Genomic DNA, 27,912 nt, shown 5'->3' with positions numbered 1-27,912 from the left:
TCCGGGTGTCGATATCACCCGTCCATCCTTGGCCTAGTAACAACAATAGTCAGTCAGCTGTTGTTACTAGGCCAAGGATGGACGGGTGATATCGACACCCGGACCATGAAAAAAGTTTATATGTTTTTGTGCAACGTGTATGTGGCCGTTTCTTTCTGTTTTTTTTTGCTGTTTGCTGTTGTACGGAGGACTAAGTTAGCATTCAAAATTTAAAAATAAAATGTACATTCCTAAGATGCACTTTTTTACACCTCTATGTAGCGGTACTTTTTTAGTATTTGACCATTAGCTCCGATGATGACATTTATGTCGAAAGCGCTCAGCTAAGGAAATAAAATTATTTACACACTTTGACATACTACATTTTCATTTTCCCTTATTCATTCAAGTGTGTACAAACTTATCAGTCTTTCAACTATTTCTAAGGAACTTTCGGCTTTCGGTAATAATGTAATCTTTCATTCTGCCTTTAAATTTTTCAAAAATACTCATTAGTTTTCTCAGAATTCGAAAAAAATGAATACATTTAAAAAGCATAAATTTTATTCAAATTTATAAATAAGCACAAGTATTATACATTTTTGTAATCAGTACTTCAGAAACTTTTAAATGGGGTGTCACATGATGTACTTTCCCATATGAAAAATCAAAGTTATGACTGTCACCTGAAGAGGGATTGCGTAAAGTTCAAAACATCGATGCTATAATATACTATGATTATTTTAAAAATCGACCTCTCCGAGCGTTTTGCTTATTTACTAAAAGTAAATGAGTTAATATGGGGGGTAACAATTCTTCCAGCGCACTGTATGAATAAAACTGCACGATTCATGATAATTACCAAAATATTTTACGATAAATATCGTCATTGTATCTTCTTCCTAGTTTGTAGATTTTTCTACGACGAACATTCATAAATGCTGCCAATTTTTAACAATAAACACCTACGGCGAAGTCGTTTATCCACCAACTTCATCTAAACTGAAACAAATTCTACTAAACTAGCAAATACTTCAAGAGCGTAGTACATCCTTCTATGTATTTGGTAAATAGTAGCAAATACTACGAAGGAAAGCAAATGCTTTGTAAGTGTAGCAAGTACTACAAAAATGTAGTACTTACTTGAAGCATTAGCAAATACTACGTTTTATGCATTCCACCCATGATGTAGGCTTAAAATTTGACAATTTTTACGATTTTGTATCAGGAGAACAGAAACACAAGAGGGCAGAAGAACGGCAAAAAAACGTGCGGAAAATAAACCGTCCGGCAAAAAAACTGTCCAACAAAAAAACCGAGGGTCAAAAAATCCGTGGGCAAAAAAACTTGCGGTACAAAAACCGTCCGACAAAAAAACTGTGCAGCAAAAAAACCTTGGGAAATAAGAAACCTTGGATGAACGGGATACTAAAGTGGAGTCCGATAGGAAGAAGGAAGAGAGGCAAACCCCGAAGATCCCTCAGAGATGAAGTGGACGAAGCATGGAGAGAAGAGATCTACAATAAGGGGACTGGCAAAACAGAAAGAACTGGAGCGATCGGTTGAGTGAAGGAAAACAATGGAAATTCTTAGTATATATGTTTATAAACTCTGAAAACGCAGACGTTCTTCCAAAAATTTTATACCATATTTTTTTCATGGACTATAACCTTTTGATTTTCTGCTGTATTTTGGCCAAATCTTCAATATTTTAAAATGATAAATTCTTCATAAAAAATGTTAATCCGTCATTTTTGATGAACTGTTGCCTGCCTGCAATTGCTTTTGTCTTGAGGAATCGTATAAACTCTAAAAAACCTAGATTCTCTTCACAAGATTTATACCATAATACATATACTTATGTAGGTAAAGGAATGTACCATTATACATACATCATAATCATCATCATCATAAGTGGCTCGGCAATCCGTTGTGGATCTTGGCCTGATTGCAAAGAAGTCGCCACTCATATCGATTCCTGACAACTTCCCTCCATCTTCTGACCCCTAGAATCTTTAGGTCTTCTTCCACATCATCAATCCATCTTCTTCGTGGTCGTCCTCTACTTCTTGTGCCCTCTGGTTTTAAAACCATAATCGTATAGAACTTAAAAAAAGGAAAAATAAGGAATTCTGGCAGTGAAGGCATTTTGTCTATATCTTAACGGGGGGTGGTACTCTTTTAGTAAAAAATGGAACTAAGACAAGTAATCAATCTTTATTGTTTTCCAACTTGACAAATGATATACTTATTTGATATGTTTGACAAAAATAGGTTATGTACGACTACAAAAAGGTTACTTTAATGATTACGTTTATATACAACATTAGTTTAGTAAGGTATTAAACACTAAGGTTTTAGATATTTAACATTATCAACTAAAATATTAGGCCTGGATCACGTGTACCAAAAAAATTTTATTAATAGCAAGTTGAAAATTTGTTAATGGCTTAAGGGTGTCTAGTTGGAAAAACTTTGATGTACTGAAACACCGGAACAGGGGAAGTTTTAATTGTGGAACAGGTTACAGGTTTCGAACGTCAGACACCTACGAAAACGTCCCATGTATATTGTCGGACAGAACTTCCAATTGGTTTGTTACCCTTTCATTATACTCTCATACAAAAATCAGACTGCAATTTATCACCAACATAATTCCTGTCATTTGACATATTCTACGATTTTTTCATGATATACAGTTTGCTATTGAATAAACTTAAAAACAAACGTGCTAATTTTCACAATAATAAACTTATCAGAATGACAAGTTCTATCATTAAAATCAACTTTCCACAATTAAAACTTGCCCTGTTCCAGTATTTCCATACATCAAAGTTTGTCCGACTAGACACCGTTCAGCTTTTAACAAATTTTCAGTTTGTTATTAATAAACTTTTTTTGGTACGCGGTATTCAGGCCTATATCCACTAACATACAAGCTACCGTTAGTTGTTCCTGTATTAGGTATATCTTTAATCAGGAAAACAATATTTTCGTATGCGTTTCAAATCCAACTTAAACTATTATGTCACTTCGTTATTTCAAGAATATATCCACATCCTTCCTAGACCTATTTAAGCAAATATTAGCCGATAAGCGATTATCTACCATATAATACAGGGTGAGTCATGAGGAACTGTACATACTCCTACCTCGTATAGAGGCTCCTATGGGGAATAACAAATGACCATTAAAAAGTGTCTAATCCCATTGTTTAATAATATACAGGGCGAGTTTCGCATTTTCACAGAAATTTGTATTCGTCATAATTTTTGAACAATCAGATCGATATATGTGTCTCTTATTTTGGCTAATCGTTACACTATTTAATCAACTGATTTATTCAAACTAGAAAAAAATCAGGTCCGGCTTTAAAAAAATAGTTCATTTGGGTCTTAGAAAAAAATTCACCCTGTATACGCTTTTTGAAAACTCTAATATGAATTTCACAAATTAGACAAATAGGCAATTAAAATGGCATATCGATTTTTTTTCCGCACACGATTACTTAATTTTTTTATAAAAAAATCAAATTTGACTATGAATTAAAAGTTTGGTAAAGTGAACCATAGATTTAAAAAAATTAACTTTTATTACAAAAAATAATTTTTTTGAACAAATATTTAATTTATGTTATCATCCAATCAACTGATTTATTCAAACTAGAAAAAAATCAGGCCCGGATTTAATAAATTAGTTCGTTTTGGTCTTTGAAAAAATTTCACCCTGTATACGCTTTTTGAAAACTCTAATATGAATTTTACAAATTAGACAAATAGGCAATTAAAATGGCATATTTATTTTTCCCCACACGATTAATTAATTTTTTATTAAAAAATCAAATTTGTCAAGATCGGAATTTTAACCTAAAAATGAAAAAAAAAAATGAAATCACGGTTTAAATCGCTACAGCTCTGTTCCATTTAAATATTTTTTTTCTGAAATTTTTACAGCATATATCTCTTACCATAGTGAAGACTATGAAAATTGTTGTAGACTTTCAGTCTTCTTCTCGTAAAAGTTATGAATTTTTAAAAATAAAAGGTGCAGATTCGTGAATTGCAAAGTTAAATCGCAAAAATTAAGTGAAAAAATTTAAAATTTATCTATTTGATCACGTCTATGTTAAACTATAGAGTCCAAAAGAAGTGTTATGGGGAGTTTTAGATGTACGTGTTAGAAAAAAAAAAAAAAAAAAAAAAAATGGTAAAACTTTTAATTTTAAGAAAAACGTTGTTTTTGTAAATTAATTTTTGTAAAAAAAGTTAATTTTTTGAAATCTATGCAAAAAGTTTGCCAAACTTTTTATGCATAGTCTTTGATTTATTAATAAAAAATTAAGTAATCGTGTGGGGAAAAATAAATATGCCATTTTAATGGCCTATTTGTCTTATTTGTAAAATTCATATTAGAGTTTTCAAAAAGCATATACAGGGTGAAATTTTTTCTAAGACCCAAACGAACCAATTTTCTTAAAACCGGACCTGATTTTTTTCTAGTTTGAATAAATCAGTTGATTAGGTGGTAATAGTGTAACGATTGACCAAAATAAGAGACACATCAATCTGACCGTTCAAAAATTATGACGAATACAAATTTCTGTCGAAATGCGAAACTCGCTCTGTATATTATTCAACAATGGGAGCAGACACTTTTTAATGCTCAATAGGAGTATGTACAGTTCCTCATGACTTACCCAATATAGGGTATTCCAACATGCTGTCAAAATTAAATCAATATGGCGGCTGGGATGGAAATATAAATGTTATTCAACTTGTGTTTTAGATCATTTTAGTTGCGTTTCTTTATAATTTTGTGTTTTACAAGGATTAATTTAACATTTTCACTAAAAGAATTAATATAAAAAGATAATATTCCCCGTTTTTCTTGTGTTTTAAAGTGTTAAATGCGAAGTATTCATCATAAAGTTCTGTTTTATCGGTTACAATCGGTGCTACATTTTAAGCATAAAACAACTAAACAAGTTATCATCTGCGAGACAAAAACATAAAACAACTAAATAAGTTTAACTGAGAGACAAAAGCAATGGTTAAATGCTATAAAACGTCCTATAAAAATGTTATATAACTACAATCCTGTTTATCTACAAAATGATTTAATAAGCACTTTGCGACATCCGCCAAACTTATAAAAACCATTTTTATAAAAATGATTTTACATGTTTTAAACGTGATTACGCGCTTTTAATACAATAACAGAATAAACAGGGAGAACTGTAAAGCTCTTCTTCATAAAAGTATGTCTTTAGTCAGAGGTATTTCTCAGAAATCACTTAACAATAATTACAATGAAGCTTAAAAGTCAAATTTCCATTTAACCCATTTGATGCCGTTTTGAAGCAAAACTTAGTGTTAATTGATCTTAATAATTGGGAGAAGGAACTTGAAGTCTAATTTGTCTTGAAATTATATGTCACAGACGTGCAAAATAGGATTAGGCTTATTTGAATCTCTGTATTACCCAAGTTGCAAGATAATATTATTACCTTCTCTCAATATTAGCGCAGTGGCGGCTCGTCAGGGTCGGCAGTGCCGACCCACACATTTATGGACACATTATAGATTTTTTTAAATATTTAATTTAATCAGAGTTGATGATATTCGTCTCTGTGAAATAAAAAAAATATCTGTGAGATAATACAGCCTAAATTTTATTCATTGTTTTTAAAAGAATTCGATCGATCCCATACGTTAATAAGTGATCTCTGTGCGCTGTGCGTAAGAGACTTTTCAAAAATGATCCTATAGCCATGCACCCGATTGTGATTGTGTGAATTCTTTTCTTATTATAAAGCCCGGCTCGGCAAGCCGTCTCCAGATTGAAGATTTGCTTGTAATGAGAAGCTATGGAATATTAGCTAATATGCAACCAATTATACATTTCCCGTACTATTTGAATGGCAAGTACGGCAGAAGCCAATCTGCTGAGCGGTGATCTGCAAACGGTAGCAAGGCACGTACAGCCACGTATCTTGCTATCGCGTCCGGGATAAAATTATGAAATAGGTAGCTTTACGTCGTTTGATATTGTAATTTTTTAAGTTGTTAGGAATTACCATTTAGGTGACAGGATGAATCAGAGGATTCGTTACATCAAGTTAATTATAGAGAACAAATAAAATTGTTTAACACATTTTCTAATTTACTTTCTGACTAGAAGACATTTAGCGGCGTACCTAAAACAGCACAGAATGAAAGAATCAATTAGTAGTTACATTTTGATGCTTTTCGGTAGAAGTAGACGAAACTACTGATAGAGGTAACATGTCATTCACAAGTATCAATTGTTCTTCGATACGCGTTACGTCTAATATTTATGAGCGGTTTTTAGGTTTTCAGACGTGAGCAGAAGTCATAAGACAGAATATATTTTTGGTGTTTTAAAGGTTTTATTAAAATTTTTTGATATCAAAAATAAATTAGTAAGGCAAATTTATGACGGCGCTGCCTTGATGTCCGGTGAATTGTATGATCTCCAGGCAAAAGTTACAACTATGGCACCAGGCAAAACTATTATTTACTCACTGTTATAAATCATTAACCTCTTTGACGATTCAAAATTTAAAAGTTACGCCAAAAAAAATTCAAAATATCTATTAGACAAGTTCATTAAAAATTATCCATCATTCTTTAATCAAATAAAATAAAAAAATGGATTAACAGGTTTATATGCTGATCCAAATATTTTCGGAAGGTGGGATAAGTTACAAAATATGTATAATTTACATATAGTAAACATTTACATTGCATATACAACAGTAATACAACAAACTGTTCCCGAAATTAATAAATTATTGTGCTCAAATGTGGGTAAATTCTGCCTCAAATGAACGTGATTTCTCTTGTCTCAAAAGAGTCAAAACGTATTGTCGAAACACCATGAAACAAGAGAGAATGTCAAACTGGTCTCAAATTTCAAATATCAATAGAAAAAAACTTTTAAAATCTCTCCAAAGCAATAATAAATTTGACAATGACGTTATAACCCATTTTGCTACTTCGAAACAACATGGACTAAATAGACTTAATTTATAAACAGGTTTAGGTTCTAAATTTATAGCAAAACACAAAACAAAAACAAAAAGAAAAGACAAAAACCAAAAATCTCGTATGAAATTGAAGCCTTTTAATTAGATGGCATACCTATCTGAGGAGACAAAACCTTGCCGACCCTGTCCCTAAAGCCACGAGCCGCCACTGTATTAGCGGGCCGCAGCGATATTTTAAAAACAGAGCGTTTTTTTACTGTTCACCATTATATTCATTCTTTTTTGTGCTTAAATTGATTAATAGGAATATATGTATTGAAAACAACTTACTAGGTTGACATTGCAGTCATATAGATGTTAAATATCCAGATCATAAGTAGCATATATCAAGAGCATTGTATAATGAATATTATTAATTTAAGAAATATAAACTATAAAAATATATGTTAAAAACCACTAAATGTTAAAATATTTTAAACGTGTGCACCGAAAAATTATGTCAGTTTTGCAGACAATTATGTCAATATGTTATCAACTTGACAGAAAAGAAATAGTTAGATTACTGTGAGTTAGTATCTAGATAAAAATCATTATTGATATTAAAGTTTTGCCAGTTTCAAGAAGGAATGCATAGATTTCTGTTAGTTGTTTAATATCATTTTTTTTATTAATTGTCTGCTCATTCTGATAAATAAATGCCATTTCACAAAAAGTTCTTTTATGATAATTCTTTTTATTTGCTTAAACCTTTACAGACTCAAAGTCCATAGTATGGCTTTCATTCACAACATGTGTAGCTAAAGAGCACCTGTCTGGATATAGTCTACAATCACTTTTATGAGAGGTAACGATCTTTAACTCGTCTAGTGGTTTGGCCAATGTATTTAACGTAACGTTATAAACACCGTTTATAACGTAGTTAATTAAAATTACATTTTTATATAAATCTAAGAATAGGAGAATAGGAGATAAAAGGTTGTCAGTCAAAAAGTGGTACAAAAAGTTTTGATTAAATTAATAGTAATTAAATGTAGAAAAAATGACGTAGGTAGTTGCATGTTGTTTATATCAATTTTTCAAAGCTAATTTTTTTATAATACGATGACATAAGTTTGCCTGTGAAAAAATGTCCGCAACATGTTAAAAACGCTAGGCATCAGAGGTAAAATGAAAGAGAGCTAGCGCATAGCACTACTGGTTTGACAAGATAGCTGCTTTAGCAACTCGCATTTGCCGTTAAACCTTGTCAAACCAGTGGCGTTGCGCACTAGCTCTCTTTCACTTCATCTCTGGTACCTCGCATTTTTAACAGCTAATGAAATTATACTTATTTGTTGTACGTTTAGGTTGGTTTGAAACGCTTTTAAACATAATTTAATATGGCACAATACATTAAAAATAACTACTTAGAGTAGTAGACCGAGTTCAAAGCTGCTTGGGTACTACTATAGTATGCGGTCTACTGTCGCGTTTCTGCTATAGCTTGTGGTCTACCTTTGCGGCTAAACAGCTCCATAATAAAAGGCAGCAAACTGTTTGTAGGCAAAATGATTATTTCTAAGTAGTAATAAACACATTGAGTAATACACAATAAACTTATTTCTTTACTATTATGTAAATAGCACCATAATTTTCTTGGTTAGGGTGCCTGCATGACTTTTTTGATATAATCATTGACTGCCTTTCTCTCTTAAATTAAGGTGCATGAATTTTTTCTTTAACAATAATTAGCCTGCAACGTTTTGTGAATAATTAGGTTATATATAAATTTTTTTGTAAATAGTTGGGTTGCATTTTTGAAGTTATACTTCTTTAGGAGCGATAGGAGTGAATTTTACATCAAAATCCTTAGTGCCGGACGCACGCGCGTTATACCTTTGCTCTGATTGGGTGTTCAAATGACATGTCAAAAATTATCCAATATGGTGGATGTAGCACAGCTGTGGTTGATGTGTTATAAAATTTGTGAGAAGAGAAACAACAGACAAAACTTAGTTAATAGTTATACTGCCTTTTTAAATAGTTTTCGTATAAATTTTTCGACTTATTAACATAGAAACGATGCCACGTGTGGAAGCCCATCAAACAGAGAAGTGGAGTTTTATTCTGTGACTGCCGTTTTCAATCACAAAATTACTGTTAAAAACCGATTATCTCGAAGGCGTAGAGATCTGTGGATAATATCAATCAAGCGGGACGATCTCATACAAAAACTAAAGAATCAGAGAGTCGAGTATATTTTATTGCAGGTAAGTGTTTTAAAAATAGTTATCTTATGCTTTTTCAAGTGGATATAACAATTAAAAAATAAATAATGAAGAATGTTGGCAAATTTGTATAGAAATGACAAGGTTTTAAGTGATTGAAACAATTTTAAAAGCAGACATCTCCTCTCCATTATAAAATATAAGCCATTAAAATAATATATTAGTGTTTTTTAGTAAATGTATTATTTATTATAATTTTTGTGTCTTTGGATTTGTCTTCCTTGGGCGTAAAATAATAAAATATATCTATTTTTATATTTCACTTGTCACCGTGATGTGTAATTATGTATATCCGAAACGTCAATAACAGGCGCCTTGATAGCCTGGTTGGTAGAGCATTGGACCAGAGATCCAGAGATTGCGAGATCGCGGGTTCAAATCCCGGACGATTCATATTCTTTTTTTGGCATTGTTGAGTTTTGGTTAATTTTTGGTAATTATTGTTCATTTTTTGTATTATAACTGTTAAGTATATTTATTTCGTTGAAATTACATATATAATAGAAGTATAACTTCTTACGTGCGTACAAAGTACACACATATTCTTTTTTTTGTAAATTATTAGTCCCCTTTCATTTTACATGTATTTCTCTCCAAATGTAATATTAGGTTCTTGTAAATAAATATTGTTTTCTACAAAAGTTTTTTGCATTTCATTATTTTGCGTAAATCCTTAAGGAATTTTCAGATTGCGATCGGAACAGAGGACACTATAACAGAGCTATATGCACTTTGCACAGGTAGAACGCATTTTTGGGGTAGACCGCACACTGTAGTAGCACCACTGATTGTTAAAATACACAAGTTTCAACAATTTTATGTTAAGAATTATCCTTCTTATCGTAACAAATTACGGCTTCAGGTTAAAATTACTTTAACATAATATTAGTATGATTCAATCCAAATAAGCTTCAAAGTTATACATACATATAAAACGTAAATATATTCAGTCGTATTGCATTATACAAGAATCTGAAATTATATGTAGTCGTGTTCCTATAAAATTTGCATGTGGAATATTGTTTATATAATTTAAATTATAACAATTTCAGTAATCGGTACTCACCGGAGGGACCTTAGACGTTTGGATTCAATAAGCGTCTCTTTATGGCGTCGACTTTACTAGGTAACAAGACATTTACTCAACACACACTACACACTACACTATGATCCGATTGCGAACAAATTTACCAGACTAATACAATAAAAGTACAAGTAGAAGAACTAACTGACTCAATTGAAGCTGGCAATGGGATAAGACATGGGGATTCCCTCAGTTCTCTATTAGTTAACATGATCATGGATGAAATAATAAAAAGAGCAAGAATTAAAAAAAATATTTCAAATGGGAGAGATTTTCATTGGACTGGCCTTAAAGAAAACTTCTTATAATATTACAAGCGGTTATGACTTCCAAATTAACTGTTTCTTAAAATCTATTGCAACTGGCAACACAATGATCTAGCAATAAAATTTTTTACAAAAATGAAAAAGTACCTTTGAAAAAATTTTTACAAAACGAAGTAATAAAATACACTATTTCCTGACAGACCCTATAAACCAGACACCATTTAAATATGTAGGAATTTGTACATAAAAAGTTTTTGGCTTATGTGAAAAATATTCTATTAAGCGGTACTGTTTCTGGTTCGTCCACATAAGTAGGAATAACAATTTTTAATTTTCTTGTTTTTGTAAAGAATATTTTAATTCATTTTCTTTTCAATATTATGGGACACCCCATATATACGAGTAGGCCAATACCTAATTCAGTGAGTATGTATTAATTTTTATCATTATTTTCAAGTAAAAACCTTAAAGTTTTTTGTATGTAATTACCTGCTTACTCGCCTCATTTTAAAAAGACAATTCGCCAACCAACTCTCCTGGTTAACAGTCACTTACAATTATTCCGAAAAGTGTATAGAAACTCAATATAGTCCTCGTGAGTGATTTATACTACTCAGCAATAGCAGTACGAAAAATAGCAGGCCTGCTCCAGCTTGTGCAACGAGAAATGACAAGGTAGGAAATATTTTTATTACAATTTACTTTAAGGTCTGGTTTTTTTTACTGTTATTTTTTTTATTCTATTTTAAATTCACCCTATGCTAAACAGTCCACTAATAAAGCTCTCACTGAGTTAGTAGTCTCCTCCAAGATGATTTAGTTTCACTAAAACCTATTCCTAGAAGCGGTTATATTTATTAAGGAGTAAATAGAAACGTTTCGGGACCTCAAATTTCTATTCCTTAAACCGGGATATTCCTATAACAGGGATTCTAACAAGCGGGTTCGACTGTATTAAAAAATTTTATTAAAAAGATCCAAGTTGGAAAAAATCTTTACATCACAGATTAACGAACGTCTTTGGTCTTAGCAGACCATCATCAGGTTAAACTCTAGATCGTTGTAGTTGAAACTAGCCACAAAAATTGGTCACATGACCTCTGAATAACAAATTTTAAACCATATTTGCTTCCTCTGATGCAACAATAAGTCGATGTTAGAAGATTAAAATTTTATCAAACGGTGCGTTAGCACCGTGCACTTGCTGGTATTATGAGGAATTCGAAATTTATGTGGCTAGTTTCAACTACAACGATCTAGAGTTTAACCTGATGATGGTCTGCTAAGACAGAAAACGTTGTTAATCTGTGATAAGTTTTTTATCAATTTTAGATCTTTTTAAGAAAATGTTTTAATAAAATTTATATATTCCAGCTACAAAAGGAAGTCTTTTTTACTTCTACGGTAAATTTTGCTATGGTATACAGCCAATTAGAGGGATTTCCCATTTTATAGATCACATGAAATATTCAGATTCTTGTAAAAATTAGTCAAAATATGAAACAACAAAATATCTATTAAACGAAAATTCCTAAATGTTTTACATTTTTCATTTTTTCACTTTATTATATTTTTTGTTATACAAAAAAATTAATAAATACAAACTTATTTTAAGTTAGATACATTATCAATAAAAGACAAATAATAATAAAAAAGATATTTGTGTCAGTGTTGAACGATTTTATAAATGTTCATAACGAAATTATGATAAAACTAATAAGTGAAAAACCTAAATCCGACTAACAATTAAACTTGTTTTTTCCAAATAAGTCATGCAATTAATGAATAAAAGTTTTAATACTAATACAACGCAAACTTTTAATACTCGATACATCTGTACAATTGTACAAAAATATCTGAAACCTCCAAGATCACTCAGGTAGTAAGTCAGTAAAAAATCAGGTAGGTGTTCCATACATAAAACTCACTCTGTACTCTGTATATACAGGGTGTCCAGAAACTCTACCGACAAACGAAGACAGGAGATTCCCCAGAAAATTTAAAGACAATTTAACCCAATTCACCTAGTCCGAAAATGCTTCCTAAGGGAGCTAGAGCTCTTTGAAGATGGCGTCATGTAATTAGTTTATCTTAAATACCTCCAGAACGCTTCTATTTAGAAAAACGAAAATTGGTATGCGTATTTACTTTCCAGAAACGAATCGATTTCATCCATTGCGAATTTCTAGTATTGGTCATAGGCGTCCGTTTTGGGTAGGGCAACGGTTATTTTATCGCATAACTTTTTTGTCTTTAACTTTTAAGCATTTTTGATACTGGATTATTAAATCGTGAGGTATTCTAGTACTAAAAGGTACTCTTGTTTTAAGTCGGTAGGACGCACCGTTTTCTAGAAAAATCGATTTGAAAGTTTTTCGTTCTGGAAATTTGAAAAAAAATTGAAAAAAATTTTCAAAAAGAAACGATGTATTTTACCAACTTGAAGCAAGAGTAACGTTTAGTACTCGAATACCTTATAATTGAATATTCTAGTGCCAAAAATGCTTAAAAATTAAAGACAAAAAAGTTATGCAATAAAATAACTGTTGACCTACCCAAAACGGACGCCTATGACCGGTACTAGAAATTCGCAATTAATGAAATCGATTTATCTCTGGAATATAAATAAATGTACCCGTTTTCGTCTTTCTAAATAGTTTTTTTTTTGAAAATTTTTTTTAAATTAAAAAAACGAAAAATTTTTAAATCGATTTTTCTAGAAAACGGTGTACTCTACCGACTTAGCAAGAGTACCTTTTAGTACTAGAATACCATACAATTTAATAATTCAGAGTCAAAAATGCTTAAAAAGTAAAGACAAAAAAGTTGGGCGATAAAATAACCGTTGCCCTACCCAAAACGGACGCCTATGATCGGTACTAGAAATTCGCAATCAATGTAATAGAGTTATCTCTAGAAGATAAATAAGCGTACCAATTTTTGTTTTTCTAAATAGAGGCGTTCTGGAGGTATTTAAGAAAAACTTATTACAAGACGCCATCTTCAAAGAGCTCTAGCTCCCTTAGGAAGCATTTTCGGACTAAGCGAATTGGGTTAAATTGTCTTAAAATTATCTGAAGAATCTTCTGTCTTCGTTTGTCGGTAGAGTTTCTGGACACCCTGTATAATTATACAGTGCGTCCATATAGTAACGCATAAATTCATTATTTCGTAAACCGGCGACTTTAAGGAAAAATCCCAAAACAGGTCGATTTTTATTTTTAAATTACGATTTTTTGGCATATATTATATCATACTAGTGACGTCATCCATCTGGACGTGATGACGTAACAATAATTTTTTTTAAATGAGAAGAGGGGTCATGTGATAGCTTATTTGAAATGGTATTAAATTCTCTATTCAATAATATAAACATTAACATAATTATTTATACAGGGTATTCAAAAATTTTTTTTTAATTAAATTAATTGAGACAAAAGAAGAATGTATGTAATTTATCTAATTCAAAATACTTTTTACTGTTGTCAGAAAACAGGAAAAAATGTTTATTTGACAAATAAATATTGTTTTTTGCTTAAATTCAATGTTAAAGTTGTTATCCACATGCCTCTTGGCAGTTTGAACATTTCGTTTAAGCGAAAATCAATGTTTATTTTTCAAATAATTTTTTTCTGTTTTCTGGCAGCAGTAAAATGTATTTAGAATTAAATAAATTGCATACGTTAATCTATTTGTCAATTAATTTAATTAAAAAAAAATTAAACACCCTGTATAAATAATTATGTTAATGTTTATATTAGTAAATAGCAAATTGGTAAGTGCCACGCTCTCTTTTTTTATAAAAATGACACACGTTGCGTAAAAAATAGGACACTAAGTGCACACTCCGGTGAAATTACTCACAATGTTTTAAAATTTACGCAAGAGGAACCAGAACGAAATTTTACTGCAAAACAGGTAAGAAATAAAAAAACCGAAAAACCTTTGAAACCCGATTGATCTGACAACGTCGCGTAACCAAAGCTTTCAATCGGTCTGACCTTGGCGGTTTCAGATCTATCTGTCGAGTTGTAAGTACTTATTTTTTAATATACCTTTCATATTATACCATGCACTGCACTGCAGCCATAATATAAACTTTAAATACAATACGTTGAGTTTTATGTGGTAGGGGTATGGTTTGAAATCAATAGTTCAAGCATATTCTTGTGATTTTTTTTAAACTATGGTAGATTGATTTTATTTTCAAATTAAATAAACATATTCAGTACAATTCAAAGAACTAGTCATTGGATCATGTGAAACAAAAAAATTTAAAAATATTTTGTTGGCTTATGAGTTTCTCGAAGTATAGTTGGCCCGGAAATCGGTTGGAAAATTTGCACCGAATATAACAAAATTCAGTTTGGCAACATTGTGCGAATGTTGATATTAACATATACCTTCTGAGACAAACAGAACTGTAATTTAGTCCAGACAAATTAATATATTTTTTTGCCAACAAAAATGAGATGTTTTAAACCAAATAATGTTTCAAATATGATGTGCAAAATAATTTTGAATTCGGTTCCACTAATGAACTTGCTTTTTTTGGCATTAAAGTAAAACCGTACATATATCCGTCGACTAATTCATAATGATTAATGGGTTGTTAAAACATTCTAGGGGCTTCTGGAATGTCTTAAACATATAGAATTTCATTAATAAAATGCGCATTTCCACCGATTTGCGTTTCGACTGTATTGCTGTCGAGTTTTTTAGTTTACTAAGAAGTAAACTAAATTACTCAGAACTCAAAATAAGGAATTTTTTGTAAAATAAAGGGTCAAAAACAACATATTATTATTGTTAAACAAAAAATTAGCATAAAACACAAATACCTAGAGAGCGTTAACTCACGAAATGTCTTGAAAGAATCTGTGCAAAATTTGAGGTGGATCGGTTAAGTAGTTTTTGAGTTACAGTGTCTTTGCCTTTCAAAAGAGCAGTTTTGAAAAAAAAAACGCGTCCAAAGTTTCGACAACATTTATTTTCAATTTCTTTTTTGTTTTTCAAATAGTAAAGTGATGTATACCGGAATATATTTTTTAATCGCAGATTAATTTACAAAAGGGAAATGGAACAGTTGTTGAACGTTTCTCACTACACTCAAGCGTGCTGGCTCGAAACAGCGGAAAAGCGAGTTGAAGGTAGGGATATTCAACATGCTATATTTCCGGTAATTTTACTCCGATCAATCTGAAATTTCAGACCATATTTCAAACCATACCCCCCTTTAAGTTTTACTTTCTTACATATACAATCATGTTTTAAGTTTTATCAAATTTTCGTTATTAATGGCACTTAAACAAAAATAAAAGCCGGACCTGCGGCGCATGTTCGAACTGAACAATTTCTGTCTGGTTCTGTGCGTACCCTCAACCATTTTCCGTGGCAATGTGGAGCAGAAAGGGCTGACCATCTCGTTATGTGGCCTTCGACTCCGTGGCCTTGGCATCTCCAGTTGAGGTCTTCGTGTAAGGCTTCTGATTCACATCGGATGCATACTTTATCGCCTTCAACAATTAAAAAAATTCGTTAAGATTTAATTTTAATTATTTAAGAAACATTAAAACAATTTATACCATGTGTTCAATTTGTCACATGCGAAAAATTATATACTTTTTATTGCATCATTTAGATAATTTCCACCCTCAATTTTAAATTATTACTCAAGCCAACCCTGAATAATAATTTTTGTTAACTACTATCCTATTCCACTCCTTTATACACCAGTAAATGAACGGGAAATACGGCGATATACTGTGTAATTTTCAGGGGCAACTCCGAATTGCATGAAAATTTGGATTTAGGTTCTACTTACCCTCCACTTCAAAGTTGAAATTGTGCCGTTGGTTACTTTTACTTGGGGGGTGACAGTTACCCCTTCTCGGGGGTGAAAAAACATACGTTCAAGATAAGACCGGAAGTGGATAAATTGACTGATTTTAAGCAACTTTTGTTCTATAAAGTTTTTTATGTAAGTTAATACTTTTTGAGTTATTTGCGATTGAACATGTTTATTTTTCAACAAAAAAAGCTACGTTTTCAGACGGTTTTTCGCAAATAAATCAAAAAGTAAATATTTTATCGAAAATAATATTTTTAGAAAAAGTATACCTTAAAAAAACAGAAAAAAATTGTGTATCAGTAAAGTCTATCAATCGAGTAGAAACAGAGTTGTAGCTCATGAATAATATGTTCTTATTCGTCTAATTCTAAATCGAATATTTCAAGGTGAAATCACCGAAAAATTAAGCACTTTTCTGGAAAAACCTGTTTAAACTTTTTTATAGTGTTTAAGAAAAGATTTATTTTAATTGTTTAAACAAGTTTCTAGCATTAAAAATGAGCGAGTTACGCTCAAAATAAAGTTGCCCCCCTTCTTTTTTGAAAAAAAATCATGAAAATCTCCCCATGTTTAGCTCCCTATAATGAAATTAATCGTTACCGCTTTACAAATAATTTACTTACTTATCTATTTTTTATATGATCTGTCAGTTTCGCCGGTAAAGTGCTTATTTCTGAAAGGGGTATGGTTGAAAAAACTTGAACGGGTCACTAATCACGAGTGTATGCAAATTTTGAACAGCGATATCTTAACCAATTCTTGTCTTATGGAAAAACAAAATGAAACTAGCATATTTATAATAGCAAAACCTACATTTTTTTACTCTTTAAGATTTTTCTTATCACTAATACTTTTTAAGTTATTATGAAAACAGGAAATTTTTCAAAAACTTTTAGACAATCTTTTTACTATAAAACCAAATTTTTTCAAAAATAAACACTTCATACCAATCAAACTTACAGATATATAAACAATACACATACACTTAAAGTAAATGGTAAAGCGGTAACGATTAATTTTATTTAGGGTGCTAAATATAGGGAGATTTTCATGATTTTTTTTAACAAAAAAAGGACCAACTTATTTTTTCAGTGTAACTCGTTTATTTTTGATGCTAGAAACTTTATTAAATAACAAATGTAAAGCTTTTTTTAAATATTATAAAAATGTTAATAAACTTGTCCCGAAAAGTGCTTAATTTTTCGGTGATTTCACGTTGAATTATTCAATTTGGAATTAGACGAATAATAACGTATTTTTTATGAGTTACAACTTAGCCTTTATAGACTTTACTGATACAACATTTTTTTTTGTTTTTTTTTTATAAGCTACTCTTTTACTTAGAATACTTTTTTCGATAAATTATTTACTTTTTGAGGTATATGCGAAAGACCGTCTGAAAACGCAGTTTTTTGTCGAACAATCAACATTTTCAATCGCAAATACCTCGAAAAGTATTGACTTACACAAAAAACTTCATAGAACAAAAGTTGCTTATAATCTGTCAATTTATCGATTTCCGGGCATATTTTAAACACGCGTTTTTCACCCCCCGAGAAGGGGTGACTGTGATCCTCCAAGTAAAAGTAGCCAACGTCACAAATTCAACTTTAAAATGGAGGGTAAGTAGAACCTAAATCCAAATTTTCATGCAATTCGGAGTTGCCCCTGAAAATTACACTCCAAAACGGTCATTTATTGGGCTATTAGAAAGACAGACGTTTCTTAGACAGTGTAAACGAAAAATGTCACTCTGACTTTGACTCTCAAAGAACACACACGTGTTGTTCTCCTTTGTTAATGATAACTACTAGTTACCACGTGGTAAAATACCGCCAATCTCTTTTCACTGTTGACCTCCGCAGGCAACAGATGTCCGAGCTTCTTGTCGGACCGCCCTAGTATACAAGGTAATATGATACCAAATATGTATCTAATTGATGGATTACAAAACTACACTAGAACTAGTTAATAAAATACAACATTTTCAATTGCCCAACAACTCCAGACTAATTTCATTTGACGTAAAAAATCTTTTTCCTAGTGTTCCTCCTACAGAAACTTTTGTTTTAGTTAAGAATCTTTTAGACCATAATAGTACAAATCCGATCATTGCATCTGAAATTTTACACCTTCTTGAAATTTGCATAAATCAAGACTATTTTGAATTCAATAATCAAATATACACAAACAACAGTGCAGGACTTATTATGGTAATCCTCTAAGCCCATTGCTATCAGATATATTTATGAACCAACTTGAAACAACAATTTCTAAACATCCCGTATTTAAACAGTTCTTATATTGGTGGAGATACGTGGATGATATACTAGTATGCTTTACAGGAACTAACAGACAACTTGACCAATTTCTATCATATATTAATTCACTTCATAATAATATTGAGTTTACAATAGAAACAGAACAGAATAACTCCATAAACTTTCTAGATGTAATGATTTCCAGACTACACAACAAACATGAGTTCTCCGTATATCATAAACCTACCCATACTGACACAACTATACACAATTCATCATCCCATCCTACACAACACAAATTAGCAGCCTACCATAGCATGATACATAGATTGACAGAAATTCCCATGACAAAAAATAACTTCGAGATAGAACTAAACATCATTAAACAAATAGCAGTAAACAACGGCTATAACGAACAAACAGTTAACAAAGTTTTAAACCAAAAACTCCATAAGAAAGCCGTGAAATTAGTGTATCCACCACCACAGAAAGAACCCAGTACCTTCTGCTCTCTCACATATACTGGCAAGATAACAACAAAAATAGCCAGATACATAAAAAAGAAAGGAATAACACCAGCTTTCAGAACTAACAACAACTTAAGCAAATATATTAAGAACAATAAAAGCAGAAAGAGAAAGCAACTACAGAGTGGTGTGTACAAACTAACGTGTAGTGACTGTCCGAAAACGTACATCGGTCAAACTGGCAGAACTTTTGACAAACGGATAGCAGAACACAAAAGGGCATTCAACAATAGAAAAACAGACACTTCTACATACGCACTTCACCTTCTAGATCATAATCATTCTTTCAATGAAGAGTTTCAAATTCTGCATATTCAAAATAAAGGCCTTAAGCTATCTTTTTTAGAATCTATGGAAATTAATAAACTGAAAAATACAGATATAATTCTGAATGACCAACTCGAGACAAACAGCTCCCCACTCCTCAACCTCTTCAGTTGAAGACTTAAAAAGGCAAACACATTGTAAACTATATCACTTGAGAAAGGCACTCTGCCGAAACAGCTGTAGTCACTTAGTTATAATAAATTCTGTGGAAGTATAGAAAACAAACGTTTTCAGTGTTTTATTATTAAATATGTATCTGCTGTTTTTATTTAACAGACATGCAATACAAACGCGGTTTTTATTTGCCACACATCGGTATAAATTTTCGGCACTGAAAAGCATTCTTATCTATAATGTATATTCTTGTTCTCATGAACATTTTTCAGTGCGTCACAGTTTTTCGATTTATCTCTAATGCATTAAGTTAGATGAGACGGAAAAAGCGGTAGCTCCGTGATTAAACACAAAAATAATGCAGCATTACAATGGTTATATACAAAAGATGTCTATTCCTAACCTACGTTTGATTCGTTGATATTTAGAATGCGCGTTTTTTCTAGCCAATCAAATACACGTATTACGAACATTTCACGAAAACTTCGTTCATTTTGGCCATTTTTTAGAAGTGTCAAAGAGTCAAGTGACGGTTATTATTCAGGTCAGTATTTTGTGTACCTGTCATTTTGAAATTTCGAATTCGACTTCCCTTGTGTTTCACAACGTCTTTGTGCATTTTTTTGTGTTTTGGTTTAGAATTTAGTTATTTAGTTCGTTAAAAGTTAGTCATTGGCGTGAGGAGACTAGAGACATTTGAGATGTACCGAAGAGTGCTAAATATCTCATGAGTAGATAGAATAGCCAACGTGGAGGTAATGAGACTTACGCATAAGGAACGAGAAGAACTAACAAATAAGAAGAAAACTGAGATATATGGGACATGTGATGAGAGATATATATCTAATACTCCAGGTCATTATGCAAGAAAAAGATCTATAGTAAGGAGACGTAACTCATGGCTGAAGAACCTTAGGAACTGGTTTGGATGTAATAACAATGAATTATTTAGAGCCGCGGTTTCAGAAATAAAGATCGCTCTGATGACTGCCAACTTTTGAAGTGGAGACAGCACCTAGAGAAGGAGATAAAAACACAACTAATGGATAGTTTTGTGTCATTTTTTAATGTTTCCATATTTATAAATTTAATTAACAATATTGTTTACTTTTTAATTTTATTCCCCTTTATAAAAAATACCTACATGTTAACATATTGTGTAAAAATTAAATATACTAAATTACTAATTAGTTTAATTCCACCAGCTATTCACCTATGGCTAAGTACGATTCTAGCATCTGTCAGATTCGTCAATAATTACATGAAATAAGTCTCGACACACCCAATACAGTATATGACGTCATAATTAATGAAATGACGCACTGAAAAATGATCATAAGAACAAGAATATCTATATATACATATCTATACATACTGAGCAGACAAATGTGCTTTTGTTGCCTCAATGCGATAAAATATTCTATATTTTTCCTTGAAATTGTAGTTGGCTAGAAAAGTTGTTATACGAGGATTGACTCTATTCGCCGTAACATTTCGTAAAAATTAGCATATGAAGATAATGAACACACTTCGACACAAAAAATATAAACATATATTCATTCTTTATTTCATTTATCACCCAGGCTCAAAAGTCCACTGCCGAACGTAGGCCTGTCCCTCGTGTTTCTAACACCGTCTATCTTGGGCTGCTCTCATCTAGTTATTATTTAGCCTTCTTCAGTCACCAGTCCGTCCATCGTGTAGGTAGGTGGTCGACCGACCCTTCTTTGGCCTTTCCTTGGTCTCCATTTCAATAACTTCTTTGTCCATCGCCCATCTGTTATTCTATGATTAACTATTTAGTGGGAAATAAGCCACAATTAAATTGAAAAAAATAATTTTATTAACGTTTCGAAGCCCAAATCGGGTTTCGTTCTTAAAATACAAAATACTACTAAAATAAACAAAAATGTTGTTGCTAAGTAAAAAAATTCTTCTAATAATTTATTTAATCTGACTCATTTATATTGACAATTCAGACGTATATTATACATTTTAAAGGAGAAGACTTTAAAATGATATTGCTAATATTTTTGAGTTGCGTTCCTGGGACGACTTTACTAAAATATAGTTCATTCGATTACATGAAATCAATCCCAACTCAAGAATATCCGTCACAAAAAAATCATAGCATGTGATCTGTCTTTAAAAAGACAAACAAATGCAACGATGACAGTAAAATTCTCGCATTCATAAAATACCTTGTGAATGCGAACAATTTTATTTAGGTGAAACATCAAGACCATTAAACGTTAGAATAAGTGAACATCAGTCTTATATTAAAAATAGAGAATTTGATAGATCTCAAATATGTCAACACGCATGGGATAATGAACATGGAGTTCAGTGGAGAGCTTCAAGTATAGTCCTGAAAGAATCAGATAGTAAAAAGAGAAAAATCAAAGAAGCGGCTCTAATCATGCTAAATGAAACCAATTGTGTCGCAAATTCTTCGGTAGAATGCAGTAGGATGTGGTTACTCATACTGAAAGAGGAAGTCAATAACATATCGAGTTAGTACAAATTTTATATTTTAGTATTACTTATTGTATATCTATGTATTATTAATATTATTTATAATTTAAACATATTAAAGTCAGAATTTGGTATTAGTTTTTTGAAAGTAAATTAAATGTACGACCAAATACTTACGCTGTCGGGATAGTATCACGAGGTTTTTTCCTGGTTTTCCCCTCGTGATTTACTATGGAATCTCTAACGCGAGAATTTTACTGTCATCGTTGCATTTGTTTGTCTTTTTTTTAAGACAGATCACATGCTATGATTTTTTTGTGACGGATATTCTTGAGTTGGGATTGATTTCATGTAATCGAATGAACTATCTTTTAGTAAAGTCGTCCCAGGAACGCAACTCATAAATATTGACGATATCATTTTAAAGTCTTCTCCTTTAAAATGTATAATATACGTCTGAATTGCCAATATAAATGAGTCAGATTAAATAAATTATTAGAAGAATTTTTTTACTTAGCAACAACATATTTGTTTAATTTAGTAGTATTTTGTATGTTGACAACGACACCCGATTAGGGCGTCGAAAGGTTAATAAAATTATTTTTTAAATTTAATTGTGGCTTATTTCCCATCTACATAGTTAATCATAAAAACGCCACAAGGAAATAGCTTCAGAACAATATCTATTATTCTAGCTATGTACATATACTGCCCATAGCCATTTCAGTCTGGCTATCCTCTTAATAATGTCAATCATTTTGGAACTTCTGATGATCTCTTCGTTTTTTATTTTATCTCGCAGGATAATTACTAACATGTATCGTTCCATTCTTCTCTGTGTGACTCTTAGTTTGATAGCCGAGGCATTTGTTAACGTAAGTATTTCTGCTCCGTATGTTAACACTAGAAGGAAGCATTGATCATATTATATATTTTTCTCTTCAGTCATGAGGGCATCCCTCTCTTAAAAGTTTATTTCAGTTTTCCATATGCTGTCCACCCATTACTGATTCTTCTCTTAAGTTCGTGGGCCTGATTATTCCTGCCAATCATAATTTCATTTCATTTCTATATTTCATTACTTTTTAAACATATTTGCAAACTAATAAATAATACACACGCTATCTTATTGAGGACGTACTTATTTAGTGAAGACATTACATCAAAAGGGGCATATTTACCTTCTCTAAGTACTTTATAAGTATCTTCTTTCCGGCATGCCTTTGAAGCTTTGAGAACTTCAAATTCTACGCAGTATCTGAAACAATAATTAAATGTAAATATTTAGGTAACCACATATCAATAGAAAATATTTTAGTTTAGATATAATATGTTACGAGTCAACCACACCTGAACCAGAAGGCATTTATGTATCTGCGAAATATATCCTGTTAGAAAATTTCATTTATATGCCTTGACACAATAGAGATGAGATAAACTAGGTAATCACATTAAGTTGGAATATTAAGTACATTTAATTATTAAAAATGAGAGAATGATTAAATCACTAAAAAATAAACAAGCGGTCCAGAAGGAATAGACTATAATAGAAATATGCTTTATTGTCATGAAAAATTTAACAATTTTATAGACAAAGCTTACAAGAATCATAAATAAAAACAATAACAAATACAATTTACTAAAATTATACAAATCGTCAATATAAATCAAACATAATAAAGTGAAATAAAAATTAGTAACGATCTATTGCAAAATTAAAAAAAAAATGCAAATTGCGTAATCTACCTTAAGAAATTTAATAAGTAATTTAATAAGTTATCCCAGCGGAACTTATAAAAAATGGAACTGCAAAATTGATCAAACCAATAATCATAATTTTCAACAACTACACAAATGGAGAAAACATACCAAAAAATTGGAAAACAGGATGGAAAACCCCAATACACAAAAAGGGTAACAAGGAAGACTGCACGAACTATCGCTGTATTACTGTAACCAGCACCTTTAGCAGATTATATGGGAAAACTCTAAAAACTCTAATGGAAAATCAATATGCACCTTTAGAGATCGAACAACAAGCAGGATTCCAAGCAGGAAGATCCTGTATCGACCACATCTTCACGATCAACCAACTCAACGAAAAAGAAGTAGCCAGAGACAGAGAAATAAATACATCTACTATTCGTCGATCTAACTGAAGCATATTTATGATACCGCACCACTTCGTAAATTATGGCTAGTCCTGGAAAAATCCCCTATTAATATAACTGTAATAAAAGCAGTGCAACAATTCTATAACAATATCCAAGCAAACATAAAAATCAACAACAGATTATTCGATAGCTTCATGGTGAATAAGGGACTACGACAGGGATACAGCTTATCGCCAACACTGTTTAAAATCTATATAAATGAGGTCTTGAATAAGTGGCGGAAATTGTGTTCTGGAATGGGGATACAGCTAAACGACGACTCAACACTATACACACTGCATTTTGATGAACTGCATGTTACAAAGTTTATACATTGTAAATCATGAATCGGTGCTCCTCGTAGTATTCAACTTGTGTTGATTTGTTTATTTCTAGTGCATCTTTATAGTGATTTTAGTATAAGGTTAGCTGTGTTAATCATCCTGTATTGGCGTATAATAGTACATATTGAATTTTACTAAGTAATTTTTGTTACATTGTAACATCTCCTATAAGAATACTACATATGAATAATACATATCTGGCTCTCCATAATATGAAGAACGTTCATATACATATAGCGAGCCAGATAGAACTCATAACTGATAGAGTTGCATGACTGACCTATTGGTTTAGCTTAATTAACATAATTAATTGCATTCATCTTATAGTAAAACATTTAGTTGAATTGAAATTGAACGTTTATCTATTCCATTTAAACAGTAAATTGACGAATTCGCTGTACTGACTAGTAATCTGCTTAAAGCGTGAATAGCCATTAACAATTTGGAATAGTTTGTCACGGCTAATTGTAATTTAAAACTCTTGTAAATTTTACTTTATGATAATTTTGTAGAGGATCATATAGTGCCCTGGTAGACACATCCGGCAATCAAATCATTGTGTTAGTATTGCCACATAATCAATACGATAATAAAGCCGTTTGTGAATAATATAGCATCGAGTGGAATTAAAAATTCAATTAGGATAATATAAATAGTTGATGGATGTAAAACAAGCATTACAGCGTTATTTTTATTGTAATATTTACTATTGTAATAATTATATTAAAGTTAAATAGAAATAATATTAATATTGTTATTGCTTTTATTGACTGCTCTTATTAACGACTATAATGTAAAATACACTTTAGTAAATAGAGACGGAAAAATAAAGAAAAATAAAAGTAAATTGCTAGATATCACCTCAAGATACCAAAGATAAAATCGTGAGGAAGCAAGCAGATTTTTTGTTGATTACTACTAGTTATCGTCCACGTTTGGACATAGGCCTCTCACAACTCCTTCCATCGGTCTCTATATTGAACAACATACAGTACAACCTGCCATATCCGGACCTCCCCATATCCGGACGGTTCTGCGCCGTCCGGATCTACCGAAATCTACCGAGAAAGGCAGTCCTGCTGTTGAACAACGCACTAAAAGAAGAACTAAAAGATAGCGAAATAATGTATTATAGAATCTATAAAACGTGTCTATCGACGAAAGTTATTGACGGCGTTGATTATTGGAATGTATGAAGGAGAAAACGTTTCAGAGACTGTAAAAGAAGTAATGGTCATAATATCTGGATTTTTTCATATCCGGATCGGTCTGTCGCCACATTGATCCGGATATGGCAGGTTTGACTGTATTTACAATTTGTTCCGGCTACTCTTTTAATATCATCAACCCATCTCGCCATCTCATCTGTGGTCTTCCTCTCGGTCGTTTACTTTCGTAAGCCCTCCAGTGTTGTATTGTTGCATTCCAACGTTGCTCTTTTTGTCTAGCAGGATCTTTTTGCCTGAAAAGTTTCATTTAAGTTTGGCAACTTTTCTTGTTGTGTCCTCGACTTTTGTTTTTGATCTTACCCAGTCGTTCCTCTTTTTATCTCACAGTATTATATCTAACATTTCTCTTTCCATTGCTCTTTCTGTTGTGGCTAGTTTATTCATATTTGCCTTGGTTAGGGTCCAGGTTTGACATTTTATGTTATAATAGGAAGGACGCACTGGTTGAACACTTTGCTCCTCAAGTGTTGAGGTATTTTTCGATTCTTAAGTTTCCAACTAAGTTTGCCAAATCCTGCTCATGCTAGTCCTGATCTCCTGGTTATTTTCGCACTTTGGTTCTTTTTTTAAAGTTTTAGGACTTGGCTTAGGTAGATATATTCCTGGACTTTTTCTATCTCAATGCCATTTATAGTTATACGTCTGGGGTCATCTGAGTTTGTCATTATTTTTGTTTTTCTCATATTAATTTTTAGGCCCACGTATTGAGAGCTGCCTGAGAGTTCCTCCACCATAATTTGCAGTTTCTCGAATGAGCTCGCTATAATCACAATCTCGTCAGCGAATCTGAGGTGGTTTAGCTTTTTGCAATTAATGCTAATGCCGTAGGTTGACCAATTTGTAGTTTTGAAGACGTCTTCTAGGGCTAGGTTGAAAAGCTTTGGCGATATTACGTCTCCTTGTCTCACTCCTCTCTTAATGGGGATGGGATTGGTATTTTCGTCTAGTTGCACTTACAGTTATAGGTATACAGTATTGCTCAAATAAAAGTAAAATTGAAGAAATTTAAAAAGAAGCAGTCATTCGAGCATTCGAAGCAGTCATTTTTTTTGGAGTTGCTCGTAACTGTCGACTGGTATCCTTTTGCTAGTTCATGTTTGATTGGGGGCACCCCGGTCGCCCCACCCGCACATGGGCTGCACGGGACGGTCGTCATCACCGACCGGTCTTTGTGCGGGGTGTGTGCGGGACGGGGCGGCTGGGTGGCCGCTTAATCTACGGAGTGCACGCAGAGGGTGCCCGGGGGGAGTTATGAGTAAGGTCGACGGGTCAGACATGCTCGCCAGGAGCGGTTCGAGACCTGTCGGCTGGAGGAAGAGGAGGTGAGTTTAGTCGGTAGGCGGTTCGGCACGGTGAAGCGTGACGGATCGAATCCGACACACCTGGGACACCTTCCCAGACGGTCTTTTGAAGATTCTCACCTCCCAAAAAAAAAAAAAAAAAGGTTGACCAATTTGTAGTTTTGAAGACGTCTTCTAGGGCTAGGTTGAAAAGCTTTGGCGATATTACGTCTCCTTGTCTCACTCCTCTCTTAATGGGGATGGGATTGGTATTTTCGTCTAGTTGCACTTACAGTTATAGGTATACAGTATTGCTCAAATAAAAGTAAAATTGAAGAAATTTAAAAAGAAGCAGTCATTCGAGAAAGTAGACGTAAGGAAAAAGTCAAGTTGATAATCCCGCATCGCTATAGTACGGAAAAGTTGCGATTGGTAATTACAAGAAAAACAAAACAAAAATTATTAAAATCGGACTTAATCTTCCGATCCCGCAACGGGCCTAAAGATTATGAAAAAAATGAAATTTTACCTTTTCTTCGGAAATTTTTATTTATCCTCCATGTACGTTTTATTTATCGCTATAGTAAAATTTATTTACAGTTTGCATGGTTAAGTAATAAAAATAACAGTTTTACGCATCTAACGAATATCTTCCGATCCTGCAAGGTCAATCAAAATCTATAAATATTTGAAATTTTCGATGATTTTGATAAATTAAAAAACATTTAGTTTTATCATTTTTCTCC

General features: G+C 32.1%; 1 protein-coding gene across 5 annotated transcripts in view; it reads right to left on the bottom strand.

Moving 5' to 3' along the window:
- Window positions 1–9,179: 9,179 nt before the first annotated feature.
- Window positions 9,180–27,912, bottom strand: part of LOC114328453 (somatomedin-B and thrombospondin type-1 domain-containing protein) — a 145,589-nt gene continuing 126,856 nt past the window's right edge. For all 5 annotated transcript variants that reach the window (XM_050656500.1, XM_050656499.1, XM_050656502.1 and 2 more), the window contains exons 3-4: window positions 23,342–23,418; window positions 9,180–16,121 (exon numbers count right to left, since the gene is read on the bottom strand). In XM_050656500.1, coding sequence (XP_050512457.1) covers window positions 15,910–16,121; window positions 23,342–23,418 — 289 coding nt within the window. In that variant the 3' untranslated portion in view covers window positions 9,180–15,909. The remainder of the gene's footprint in view (window positions 16,122–23,341; window positions 23,419–27,912) is intronic.

This window comes from Diabrotica virgifera, chromosome 7 (assembly GCF_917563875.1).
Source record: "Diabrotica virgifera virgifera chromosome 7, PGI_DIABVI_V3a".
NCBI lineage: Eukaryota > Metazoa > Arthropoda > Insecta > Coleoptera > Chrysomelidae > Diabrotica > Diabrotica virgifera.
Note: the sequence above shows the minus strand (reverse complement) of the source record. Positions and strands in the feature narration are given on the sequence as shown.